Source organism: Pholcus phalangioides, unplaced genomic scaffold (genome assembly GCF_987345545.1).
Source record: "Pholcus phalangioides strain wild (caught in Gottingen) unplaced genomic scaffold, Ppha-v1.0 ptg000010l_1, whole genome shotgun sequence".
NCBI lineage: Eukaryota > Metazoa > Arthropoda > Arachnida > Araneae > Pholcidae > Pholcus > Pholcus phalangioides.
This window is the reverse complement of record NW_028301603.1, coordinates 37,184,329-37,196,716: the sequence shown is the minus strand read 5'-3', so window position 1 is coordinate 37,196,716 and position 12,388 is coordinate 37,184,329. Positions and strand designations below refer to the sequence as shown.

Here is a 12,388-nt window from a genome sequence, read left to right as displayed (position 1 = left end):
GATGTACAGGTCTCGCAGCGTGATTTCATACCTGAAATAAGGCAGTTTATCATTTCCTGTGGCAATTGGTCCCACTCGTTCAGCAACGCTGTTTTCATTACCTGGATGGTTCCCGGAGGGGGGTTGCGAGTTGCAATTGCCCTCCCCAGAGCGTCCCAGACATGCTCTATAGGGTTAAGGTCTGGAAATCTGGCTGGCCAATCCATCCGGCGAATATCCTCACTCTCTAGAAAATCGTCGAGCAGAAGAGATCTATGTGGCTTCGCGTTATCGTCCATTAAAATGTACTCAGGGCCAACTGCACCCCTGAAAAGGCGAACATAGGTCTCCAAGACCTCACACCAGTCACAGTGCCTCTTTCAAAGACATGGAGAGGTGTGCGGCCATCCAACATGATGCCTGCCCAGACCATTAAACCTCCTCCGGCATAATGGTCGATTTCGCGGACATTGGAGGGTAGGTAGCGGGTCCCTGGTTCTCCCCATATAAACGTACGGCGAGAATCGGTGCTTAGGCTGAACCGGGACTCATCAGTGAAGAGAACGGTCGCCCATTGATCCATACTCCAATCTCTATGCACCATGATAAACGGATTCTCCTGCCCGTAGAAGTGAGCGGGACGCAAACAGCAGGTCTTCTTGCAAACAACCCTCTCTCCTGAAGTCTTTTGGAAACAGTTACCCTTGATACACGGGTTCCTGTGGCTGCATACAAGTCACGAGAGAGCTGAGAAGCTGTAGCACTCCTGTTACGCCTCGCTATAATCGACAAATGGCGATCTTCTCTGGCCGCCGTGGCTCTTGGACGACCTTGCCTCTCGATGAATCCGGTATCCTGGAACTGTTTCCATAAGTTACACACGACGCCGGGCGTTAAATTGAACTCTCTGCAAATCTGGACTTGAGATTGGCCTGCTTCTAGCCTCCCCGCAATTCGCCACCTCATTCCATCATCTAAACGTTGGTGGTTACTCATTTTTACTGTTACAATTCGAAATTAACCGATTGCTGCAAAATAACACCAAGAAATTCGCCGAGGTGTGCTGGCGAACGAAATGCGTCTTAACTTACGCGCGCTTATAAAGCCTGTTTCTCTACTGGCTCCGCCTACACACACGTGCACGCTTACGTATTTGACGTACAAGATTTGCATTTTTGTCTAGAAGCAGTGGTTTTACATTCAGTTCAGTTCTTTTCGTGAAATTCGGTAAAATATGCAAATTCTCTTAATTTATTTCACCAGTGTACATATTAACTGATTCTATAGAAATATCTTTTCTTCATTTCATACACCTATTTGTTAGATATTAAACAAATATAAGAATAAATTAAGCAAGTGTGTTAAGATGGACTGGAGGTATTTGTCAAATCTTGGGAGTTTCTTCACATTTTTAAATCAGTTATTTTAGGTTAATCACTGATTTCGAAACTACTTCAAATCTTTATACTGTTGCTTGTTTTCCTGGAAAATCTTCTTGGATAGTACTTGTTAAGAGAGGAGCTGATGCTTTCTAAACACAATTATTAACGCTACAACTGTCAAACTGCCCAACGAAGTGGCTGAAAAAAAAATGCTTATAAAAATAAGGATGCTAAATAAAAATTTATAGGAATATGAAAATTGTGATGTTTTCACGGTGGAGACAATAAATTTTTAATCTCGTCTTCTGAAACGCCTATCAAACTCCATTTGAAACTGAAATTTCTGTATCACCAATTTGGGGGCCGTTCAAGTATTACGTAAGCCATAGAATGATAAATCGCATAAACCCCCTTGGCCCGTGGACCAAATACGGCCCTGGGGGTTATCTGATGCGGCCTGCCCTCCTCGAAAATAATTTTGTAAAAATGAACTAAGGGACACATTTTTACAGATCGCTTAAGTGCCCCCGTGGTACAATTCCAGAGCATTTAAGCGGCCCGGGGCACATTTTCAGATCACTTAAATGACCCGGGGCACAGTTCCAGAACACTTAAGTGATCCGTGATACATTCAGTGATCCCTTGAGTGGCATGTGACGTAGTTTTAGAGCACTTAAGTGGCCCCCAGTGCGGTTCTACATCGCTCAAGTTACCCGCGGTGCATTCTCAGATTATTTAAGTGATCCGCGGCATATAATTACGGATCATTTGAGCGATTCGTGGCCCAGTTTCAGAGCACTTAAGGGGCCCGGGCACATTTCGAGATCACTTGGATCCGTGAAACATTTAGAGATCACTAAAGTGGCTCTGTAGGGCACTTATCAATAGTGGGGAGGGAATGTTACTTCAAGTGCCCACAAACTATCGAAAGGTTTTTTCTCGTTTTTGGCGCACCGAGTAAGATGCCATTAAAAATATTTAATATTTTCATAAATTGTGGTTGATGACGTAAGCAAAATCCAAACCCCCTTCCCCCTTCCCATCAAAAGTCAGCAAATCCGAAACCCTTCCCCCTCCCCTCCTCCCATCGATGTTGACGTAATACTTGAATGACCCCGTAATGAAAGATCTGGGAATTGAAACCATTCACATAACTATTTAGCCAAACTTTGTTGAGGCTATTTCGACAGGGGCCGAATCATCAGAATATCAAACATCTCGCCTTATCCTGTAGGAGCGATGTGTGTTGAGGTTTCTTCGAGACCTATGAACACATTCTGGCCTGATGTGGGTTAGTGAATTGGATTAATTGTGTCAAAAAGTGTCAGTAGTTCTAATTCTTTCTTCATTAATTGAAGGTACTGTGTCGCATATATACTGAGCGCTGCTACCCGTATTTATTGCAATGAATATATGTGTATTACTGACAAAGAGAGAGAGAGTCCGAAGTTGGCCACTTCGCGAACTGGCCGGCCCAGTTGATCCGGCCAATGTCAGAAATTCAGGCTTTCGCCAGCGCTTCTTATGTCGTTCCCTATGTATGGATCACTCGGATATGGATATTCAGATTCCTTTGATCGTTGAGGGGTTGCCATGGCTAATTATAAATGGCCATAATTATCACGAAATAATACGCCAACGCGGTGATGACTCCGAATCATAGGGATCGATATTTAGGGGATAGCCGAAACCCGGGAGAAAGCCCGAATTTCGTACATTTGCCGGGTCAACCTGACTGACCAGTTTGCGAAGTGGCAAATTTTTGGTTTCGGCAGTAATATATACACTGTGGTTATACTGCCGAAGCATAAGGCGGAGGGTTCCGCGCACATTTGTCAATTATTAGCTCAAATAATTGATAGTTTGATTCTGTATTCGGATATGAAAATCATTGGCCTAGTCAACAAAATGCAGTAGTTGATCAATGTTTTGGAGTTTATGGATTTTACGCAATAGCATCGTTCGTAGTTGTTTCTGTAGATCATAACATCTAGTAGATATTTCTTGACTTTTTCAACGTTAGCTCTCCAATTTTTCTGTGATAAGTAAGCCAAAACTTATCCAATTCATATTTTCGCAATTGATTTGACAATTGATTTGATTTATACCGACTCTCCGAGTACAGGCTGTATATTTCATTAATCTTTTATTGCACACCTCTTTTACATGCGTACACTCGCACACCGACCTATCACACACAAACAATAGTTAATCTTATCATCCAGGTACGGAGCAGTATTCGAACAAGAAAGCTCAAAGGAGTCTATAGACTCGGTACACCTTGAGAAAACGCATCAACCTCAGTCAGTCAGTAAAAAGTAAAATGAAAAAAAAAATGTCACTTTTCATAGCATAAACTGTATGATATTTGTCATTTTTGCTCCAATGATAAATTTTCCGAAGTATATGTGGGCTCTTATTTCCAGGCCACGACACGTGGGTTTTACAGATCAGGCCGGCGCAGGTCAACGACTCCGGCAGGTACATATGTGAAGTCAACACGAATCCCAGGATGCAAATTTTCAGGCTACTCTCGGGTGAGTATCTCGAAATTACAAATTACAACTGAATAAAACTATTCTTCTTATTATTTTACGATGGTTTCTTTGAGATTAAATTATTTACTTCCTTCCCCGCCATCGACTTTTATTGTTTTATGTACCCAGTAGCGTCTTAACAGGTTTTATGTGAGTACTGGTTGGTCCCGGCCCTCAAGGGAAAAGTCTGAATTTCCATCCTTATTTGTTCCATTAATTCTGAAAATTATTTCTGAATTTTCATCCTTATTTCTTTTATCAATTCTGAATTTTAACTCATCCATTCAGAAATCAATTCTGAATTTTAACTCATTCATTCAGAAATCAATTCTGAATTTTAACTCATTCATTCGGAAATCAATTCTGAATTTTAACTCATTCATTCGGAAATCAATTCTGAATTTTAACTCATCCATTCTTTCATCAATTCTGAATTTTAACTCATCCATTCGGAAATCAATTCTGAATTTTAACTCATTCATTCGGAAATCAATTCTGAATTTTAACTCATCCATTCTTTCATCAATTCTGAATTTTAACTCATCCATTCGGAAATCAATTCTGAATTTTAACTCATTCATTCGGAAATCAATTCTGAATTTTAACTCATCCATTCGGAAATCAATTCTGAATTTTAACTCATCCATTCAGAAATCAATTCTGAATTTTAACTCATCCATTCAGAAATCAATTCTGAATTTTAACTCATCCATTCTTTCATCAATTCTGAATTTTAACTCATCTATTCGGAAATCAATTCTGAATTTTAACTCATTCATTCGGAAATCAATTCTGAATTTTAACTCATCCATTCTTTCATCAATTCTGAATTTTAACTCATCCATTCAGAAATCAATTCTGAATTTTAACTCATCCATTCAGAAATCAATTCTGAATTTTAACAATTCTGAATTTTAACTCATCCATTCAGAAATCAATTCCGAATTTTAACTCATCCATTCAGAAATCAATTCTGAATTTTAACTCATCCATTCAGAAATAAATTCTGAATTTTAACTCATTCATTCAGAAATCAATTCTGAATTTTAACTCATCCATTCTTTCATCAATTCTGAATTTTAACTCATCCATTCAGAAATCAATTTTGAATTTTAACTCATCCATTCTTTCATCAATTCTGAATTTTAACTCATCCATTCTTTCATCAATTCTGAATTTTAACTCATCCATTCAGAAATCAATTCTGAATTTTAACTCATTCATTCAGAAATCAATTCTGAATTTTAACTCATCCATTCTTTCATCAATTCTGAATTTTAACTCATCCATTCAGAAATCAATTCTGAATTTTAACTCATCCATTCTTTCATCAATTCTGAATTTTAACTCATCCATTCTTTCATCAATTCTGAATTTTAACTCATCCATTCAGAAATCAATTCTGAATTTTAACTCATCCATTCAGAAATCAATTCTGATTTCTCATTCATTCTAAAATTATTTTTTCATCAATTCTGATTTCTCATTCATTCTAAAATTATTTTTTCATCAATTCTGAATTCTTATCTATTCTAAAATTATTTTTTCATCAATTCTGAATTCTTATCTATTCGAAAATTATTTTTCTTATCCGTTCCGATATTATCTCCGAATTCTAATCCATTCGAATATTGTCTCTGAATTCTAATCTATTCGGGAATTATTTCTCATTCATTCCGATATTAATTCTGGGTTCTCATTCATTCGGATATCATCTCTGAGTTCTCATCCATTCAGTTATCATCTCTGAATTCTCATCCATTCGAATATTATCTCTGAATTCTCATCCATTCGAATATTATCTCTGAATTCTCATCCATTCGAATATTAACTCTGAATTCTCATCCATTCGAATATTATCTCTGAATTCTCATCCATTCGAATATTAACTCTGAATTCTCATCCATTCGAATATTATCTCTGAATTCTCATCCATTCGAATATTATCTCTGAATTGTCATCCAATCGGGAATTACTTCTCATCCATTTGGGAATTATTTCTCTACCATTCGGGAATTACTTCTCATCCATTTGGGAATTATTTCTCTACCATTCGGGAATTATTTCTCTACCATTCGGGAATTATTTCTCTACCATTCGGGAATTATTTCTCATCCATTCCGATATTAGTTCTGAATTCTCATCCATTCGAATATTATCTCTGAATTCTCATCCAATCCGGAATTACTTCTCATCCATTTGGGAATTATTTCTCATCCATTTGGGAATTATTTCTCATCCATTTGGGAATTATTTCTCATCCATTTGGGAATTATTTCTCTACCATTCGGGAATAACTTCACATCCATTCCGATATTAGTTCTGAATTCTCATCCATTCGGATGATTTCTGAGAGAGTATTTGGAAAGTATTTTTTTCTCTCTTCCATTCGGAAATTATTTCTCATCCATTCCGATATTAGTTCTGAATCCTCGTCCATTGGAAAATTCTCTCTCATCCAATCGGGAATTATTTCTCTGCCATTCGGGAATAACTTCTTGTCCATTTGGAAATTATTTCTCTACCATTCGGGAATAACTTCTCATCCATTCCGATATTAGTTCTGAATTCTCATCCATTCGGATGATTTCTGAGAGAGAGAGTATTTGGAAAAGTATTTTTCTCTCATATTCGGAAATTATTTCTCATCCATTCCGATAAAAGTTCTAAATTCTCATCCATTACGAAATTGTTTTTTTTTTTCATCGATTCTAAATATACATAAATTCTCAAATTATTTCTGCAAGTGAATCATTTCTTTCCAGTGCTTTCAATAATTATTAAAGATTTCGGGATTTCTCTTCCTCCCACGTAAAAATTTTTTTGAAAATCTTGACTCATAGAGTCCCCAAAAAAATCTTCCTGGGCCGTCAAACTCGATGAGACGGTCCCTGTATGTAGGGCAGTAACTATGATTTTTGGCGCCCGGGGCAAACATGATTCAGCCGCCCCCACAACTTTAAAATTCGATAATTTTGTAACGGCGATCTTTGTTCCCACCAAGAATTTCCACCCCCTCCCCATATTTTACCACCCGGGGCAGGCTCCCCCTTCCCCCTCTAGTTCGGCCCTGCCTGTACGCACGTATATTTTTTATATACCGTGTTGAACTTTCCATGTCCATATTAACGATATTTTTCTTTCCAAACGAAGTCGTCGAAAGACCCCCAAACCTGAACAAAGCCCTTCCAGTGGACCACAACTATACAGGTGCGTTCATCAATCATTATCTCATGTCGAGGCCACACTTGTGTCCAGCCTGGACGTATTCATTTCAAGGTTAGTCATGGAGGAGTAGTATGGCCGCTCCACGATTGGCAATGATCGCCAAAAGGCTGGAAGATACTGGAAAGATGATCAAAGAGAATGACCGGGACCTTCAAAGGAACCGGCTCCCTTCTCGATCGTCCAATCCGCCAGACCACACATTGGTCGAAGAACGCCAACAGTCATAATACGGAAAGTGTTCTGGAAGCAAATATTCGCCAAAGAACGCTGAGCCAGGGTGGGCCAGAGTGAAGCCACTCTATACCGCTGGTGCTTCTCTGCAGCAATGGGGAGGCGACCATTGGAAGTAAATGTTTGCGAATGACTATCGGACCAGGCTGGACATGAGTGTGGCCTCAGCTTTATCTCGTGTGTGCATTGACTTTATCTTACACATTATGAGCAAGTAACATGCGTCGGATCATGAAAAAATGCTGTGTGATTTCTGATTTTTACTCATAGATTGCTGCATGATGTATAACGTACCAGACAACTGCAGGGACTTTTGCAGCTTACAGTCCGTCATCATGGGAGGGCATCCTAACCCATGGCAGTGCATGGACCACCTACCGAACATCACCCGTTGCTTGACAGGTATGACTTTTTACCTTCTCTTCATGCATTATACTTATCCAGCTCACGAGATTACGTGGGTATGGACCCGTTTCAGCACCAATAAATCATGTCTAGTTGTTTTGCACTTTTCCGAGGGGCAATGGGCCCCCCCCCCCCGCATTTTTTATGTACGTGAGACAACATATTGAGGCAGCAGGGACCCCATGACATTGCTCTCATGGCCGCACACGTGTGGGGCTCCTTCACCACACACCAACCATATCCCTATAGTGCATTTTACTGCCGTTAGAGTACTTAAATGAGTTGGGTTTTAAATGAAGGTGCCATCTGTCGGTGGTCGCTTCAAGCTCGTTGGGGAAAATATTTTGTTATCTAAATTCCTACACTGGTTAAAACTTGGGACCTGACGGTAACCTTCACGGTGATGGACGAGCATCTTCACGGGACTAACCACGCCACTCGGGCACATTATTTTTTTTTGTCCCTTAGCAGGGCCTGGATGAGTGAGACTGCAAGGTCTTACCAAGGAACAATATCCTCGCGGCAATGGTCAGGTAGCACCACGATTGAACCTGCAAGGACACGGACATGTCGGTGACCCTGCAACTCATAAACTATACAACACATCGGAAACTCGCCTTTTAACTGAGACGTGACGAGACAGTATCTTGTACGTGCCCTCTCTTTCACTGCTGATTTTTCTGTTGACAACGTCCCACTTGGTTGGGATTCCCGAGCCGTTCTAGCCGCTATAAGAGTGATGACTTGGTGGAGTGGAGGGGGCTGCCCGGCCGAGTCATCGGTTGGAATTTTTTCCGGCACGATCACGCCCTCCGGAACAATGAGCTTATACCGCAATAGCGACAGACCTTGGTCGTGCTCGGATCGACAACGACAACAACCCGTGGATAATCGATATTTATCAACTATATAAATTTGCATTTCTAGATCACGTGACTAACGGTTTTGTCTTCTCCTTTACTCATCCAGATGGCCGTAACCACATGCCCTGCTGCGTGCGCCAGAACATACCCGAAGTATGCAGATCCGTTTGTACCGGAGATTACGGGTTGTCTACCGTCCTGCAGCACTACAGCTGCATGGACTACACGATACCGACTCTTTCCTGTATCGCTGAAGGAATAGGTAAGTGTCTAAGAACACACATTCTGCTCGAAAATACTTAAAACACGGAGATACACACGCACAACACACACCAATACCGTTTCCATGTCTCTTTAGAGCTTCTCCCTGGTCCACCTAAAGATTTGACGGTCGAGGCGAGTTCCGACACCGAGCTCAGGGTCAAGTGGTCAGCTCCGCATCAACAGATCCCGGTGGACACCTACCAAATAAACGTCACTCTTGTCATTGAACTGGAATACATGGACGCTGGAGAAATGGTGAGAAGATCTTTGGAAGATTCCTTTTTTGTTTTTTTTTTGTTTTTGAATGAATTGGGATTCAGTTCTCGTTTGTACTCGATGGTAAACTATTGGAGCACTAAGAATGATACTTCCCTTACAGTACGACAAGAAGAAAGCGATGAAGAACCAAGAGGCCAAAGAAGAACCTTCAGTGAATTCTTTCATGAATGTCATGGTGAGTACGATGTTTCATGAATTTCACCTAATGTTGCTATCCTACAACAACAGGTCATGAGCTCGATGCCATATTTGCAGGCTTTTCTGCGATCCACACTCATGTCCATAAGTTAATGTAGTATAAAGGTAACACTGGGCGACTGATTGGAAATACATGAGTCAGTACGTGAAGTTTCATTGTACAGCATTTAATGCTTCATTGACTGAAGCGGATTTTAGTCGGTTGCCCCCCCCCCCTTTCCAGTCGCAAGAAAAGGCATTGATCCCCTTAAATTAGAAAAAAGTATATAGTTTTTCGGGGCCCCCCTGCAGAAGTCGGGGTCCCGGGGGCGCGCTGTACACCTGCCGTTAAATCCCCCTCTGTTCAAGGACCAAAAAAAAAAAGTTTGTTTTGCTATAAAGTAAACGCAAATATAATATACAGTCGGCCTCGGTTAATCGGATAACAGATACCCAGGTTTAACGCATAAAATCTTCCGGCACCAAAATTTCTCCCATAGAGACCATGTTGAATGATCAGATGATCACACACACAGAACGAAATGATCATTTGTAGTGGAGAACAACAGCACAGAGACACCAAAAATAACAATACTACGTACTTTGTTGGAGCCGCCTCACGAGATACAAGAGAAGATACGGTCTGGCATTGATGCCAACAAATTCTGTATGTTGGTTGGTCTGAGGCGAATTTGTCCGTTCATGTTGCAACTGGGTATCTTTTCCTGCAAGCTCACGGGTTGATTAAGTTGTCGTCTCAGCTGGTCTCACATATCTGCTCAATTAGCGATTGGTCGGGTGAGTGTATGCCGGAAAAGAAAAGGTTTCAACTTGACGCACACGTTCTTGAGGAAACTCTTGGGCGAGCATTATCATGCTGGAAAAATGACCGCAGGAAGCCCTGCTATGATTTGGTAAAACATACGGCTGTAGGATTTCTGGACATGTCGCTTAGACATATATATGATTCCCAGTATCGCGACTAGAGATGAACGTCTTTCATAAAGGATGGCTCCCCAGAACATCACACCTGCAGTTGGGGGGGGGGGGGGTCGTATGTCTTTCCAAAGAATGAGCACTATTCGTCCATTGAGCACTGGGGGTGGCATCGTCAAACAAGACCATCACTGAACGAAAAAGGGAATCACGATTCCATCGTCGAAGACGATACGGTACCAATCCATAGCTGCCCAGGTTTGTCGCTTCCGGAATGTTTGACGTGTGTGCGTGCTTTTTTACACACCCACTGCTCCCATCATCTCCCTCAGAACGATCAAGTTTAGGGCAAAACATCGATTTGCCCACACTGCTTGGCTCAATCTAATAGATGTTTTGACCTAAACTTGACCGTTCTGAGCAAGCTGCAGGATTTGTCCACCCTGCTTGGCTCAACCCAACGATGCGATCTCGGTCAAAGTCCCGCAGTTGCGTAAGAGGTCCTTGAATGCGTCTTAAAAGCATCTTCAGCAAATCAGCAATAGTTTATCAAGTGAAAACAGATTTAAATTTCATGAAAGCAGTCTCTGAGGTCGTTTTGAAGAGTAACGGGAAAAAACTTTTACGTCCCTCTGGTGGCGGGATTATTTGCACAATTCTCTTTCGCAACACTAATCATTTGCATACCTACATGTGGTATAAACATGACCTGCCAATTTTTTCGTAGCGATTCAACTACGCTTTCTTGGTGCGTTATTTTTATTGTTTTTTGACCGTGAGTATACAAAGTGAACGTGAGCTGATCTGCCAAACGAAAGAGGGTGATTGATAAAGGAACCCAAGCGGAACGTGAAACACCCTAGCAACCCTGTTCGATCTCGAACCGTTTTCGAGTAATGGTGGATAAATGGATTATGGGAGAAATACGCTTTAAGTCGGGAAAAAAACCTGATTTTGTAAAGTTTCTGAAAGAGTCACATTCATTCATTCAAACCGAGCGCAACTCCGGTCTATTGCCATAGGCAATTTACTACCGATTGAGTTGTGCCAAAAGTATGAGTGTGTGTGTGTGTGCCCCAAATACCCCGGGCCACGAAAGCGACTGTATACTAAGTGTACAACACACAGAATGCATTCAACGGCCTGACACCTGGCCAGCCGCTCATCCGGCATGGTTTCAAGGGTTTCCTCGCGACCTTTGCCTACAAGGAACAGCTTTCGCCGTTGTTTAATTAACGACTAATTCGTGACTTCCTGCCTTCCTCCTTCTTGGCCTCGTCCTCATTGGAAGTCGGAGCCTAGATCGTCTGCCTCTTGATCGTCGTTTTCCTCCTCAGTCCATTCTTCTTCTCCCTGTCGTCCCGTCTCCTGTTCTGTCTCCTGATTCTCTCACTCCTTCCCCTGGGTGCAGGTGGGCTCGTCGCTCGATCTGCCGCTCCCGTCCGCTTATTATGGAGCCACTTCATGTCCTCTTCCAAAAAGCCGACCTGTTCCTTGATTTTCCTGAGTGCTTTATCATTCTTGGCCATTCTTTTAAACCACTCGTTCTCCAATTGCGGCCGTGGCTTAACTAAGTGGAAACGACTGGTGTGGACACATTCCGTGGCAAAGTGAATTGGACTCCCCACTCCTCCGCATATACACTGCTCGTTGTCGGAAATTTTGAAACGCTTGAAGTTGGTGGGAAACGGTCCATGGCCCGAGAAGAAGATTGTCTTTTCCCTACTCCAGTAACGTTCTTTCCACTGGACTTTTGGGATGACTCTATGAATAAGCCGTCCGTTTGTTTTTGGATCATTCCATTGCTTCTGCCATTCCACTATTGTCTGCCCTTTAATTATTCTTTTGACCGTTGCCGCAGGGATCTTCTTCTCCTGGGACGTTGTCTCCAGTTTCGTCGCTTCCCGCGCCAACTGATCTGTCTCCTCGTTTCCACGTTCGCCCACATGGCCTCTCACCCACATCAGTGCTACATTCCTCCTCTCTTTCAGTATTCTTCTTATGGCTCTAGCATCTTCGTGTCTTGTTAAAGGGTCCTTGATAGTCACATGCAAACTAACTATATATTTATAAAGAGCAGAAAAAAATTCTATAAAGAGACACCGTT

General features: G+C 41.6%; 1 protein-coding gene across 1 annotated transcript in view; it reads left to right on the top strand.

Moving 5' to 3' along the window:
* Positions 1-12,388, top strand: part of LOC149081384 (Ig-like and fibronectin type-III domain-containing protein 1) — an 83,386-nt gene that overhangs the window by 44,815 nt on the left and 26,183 nt on the right. The window contains exons 5-10 of the mRNA XM_089238200.1: positions 3,788-3,898; positions 7,052-7,108; positions 7,628-7,759; positions 8,732-8,887; positions 8,984-9,144; positions 9,269-9,343. Coding sequence (XP_089094326.1) covers positions 3,788-3,898; positions 7,052-7,108; positions 7,628-7,759; positions 8,732-8,887; positions 8,984-9,144; positions 9,269-9,343 — 692 coding nt within the window. The remainder of the gene's footprint in view (positions 1-3,787; positions 3,899-7,051; positions 7,109-7,627; positions 7,760-8,731; positions 8,888-8,983; positions 9,145-9,268; positions 9,344-12,388) is intronic.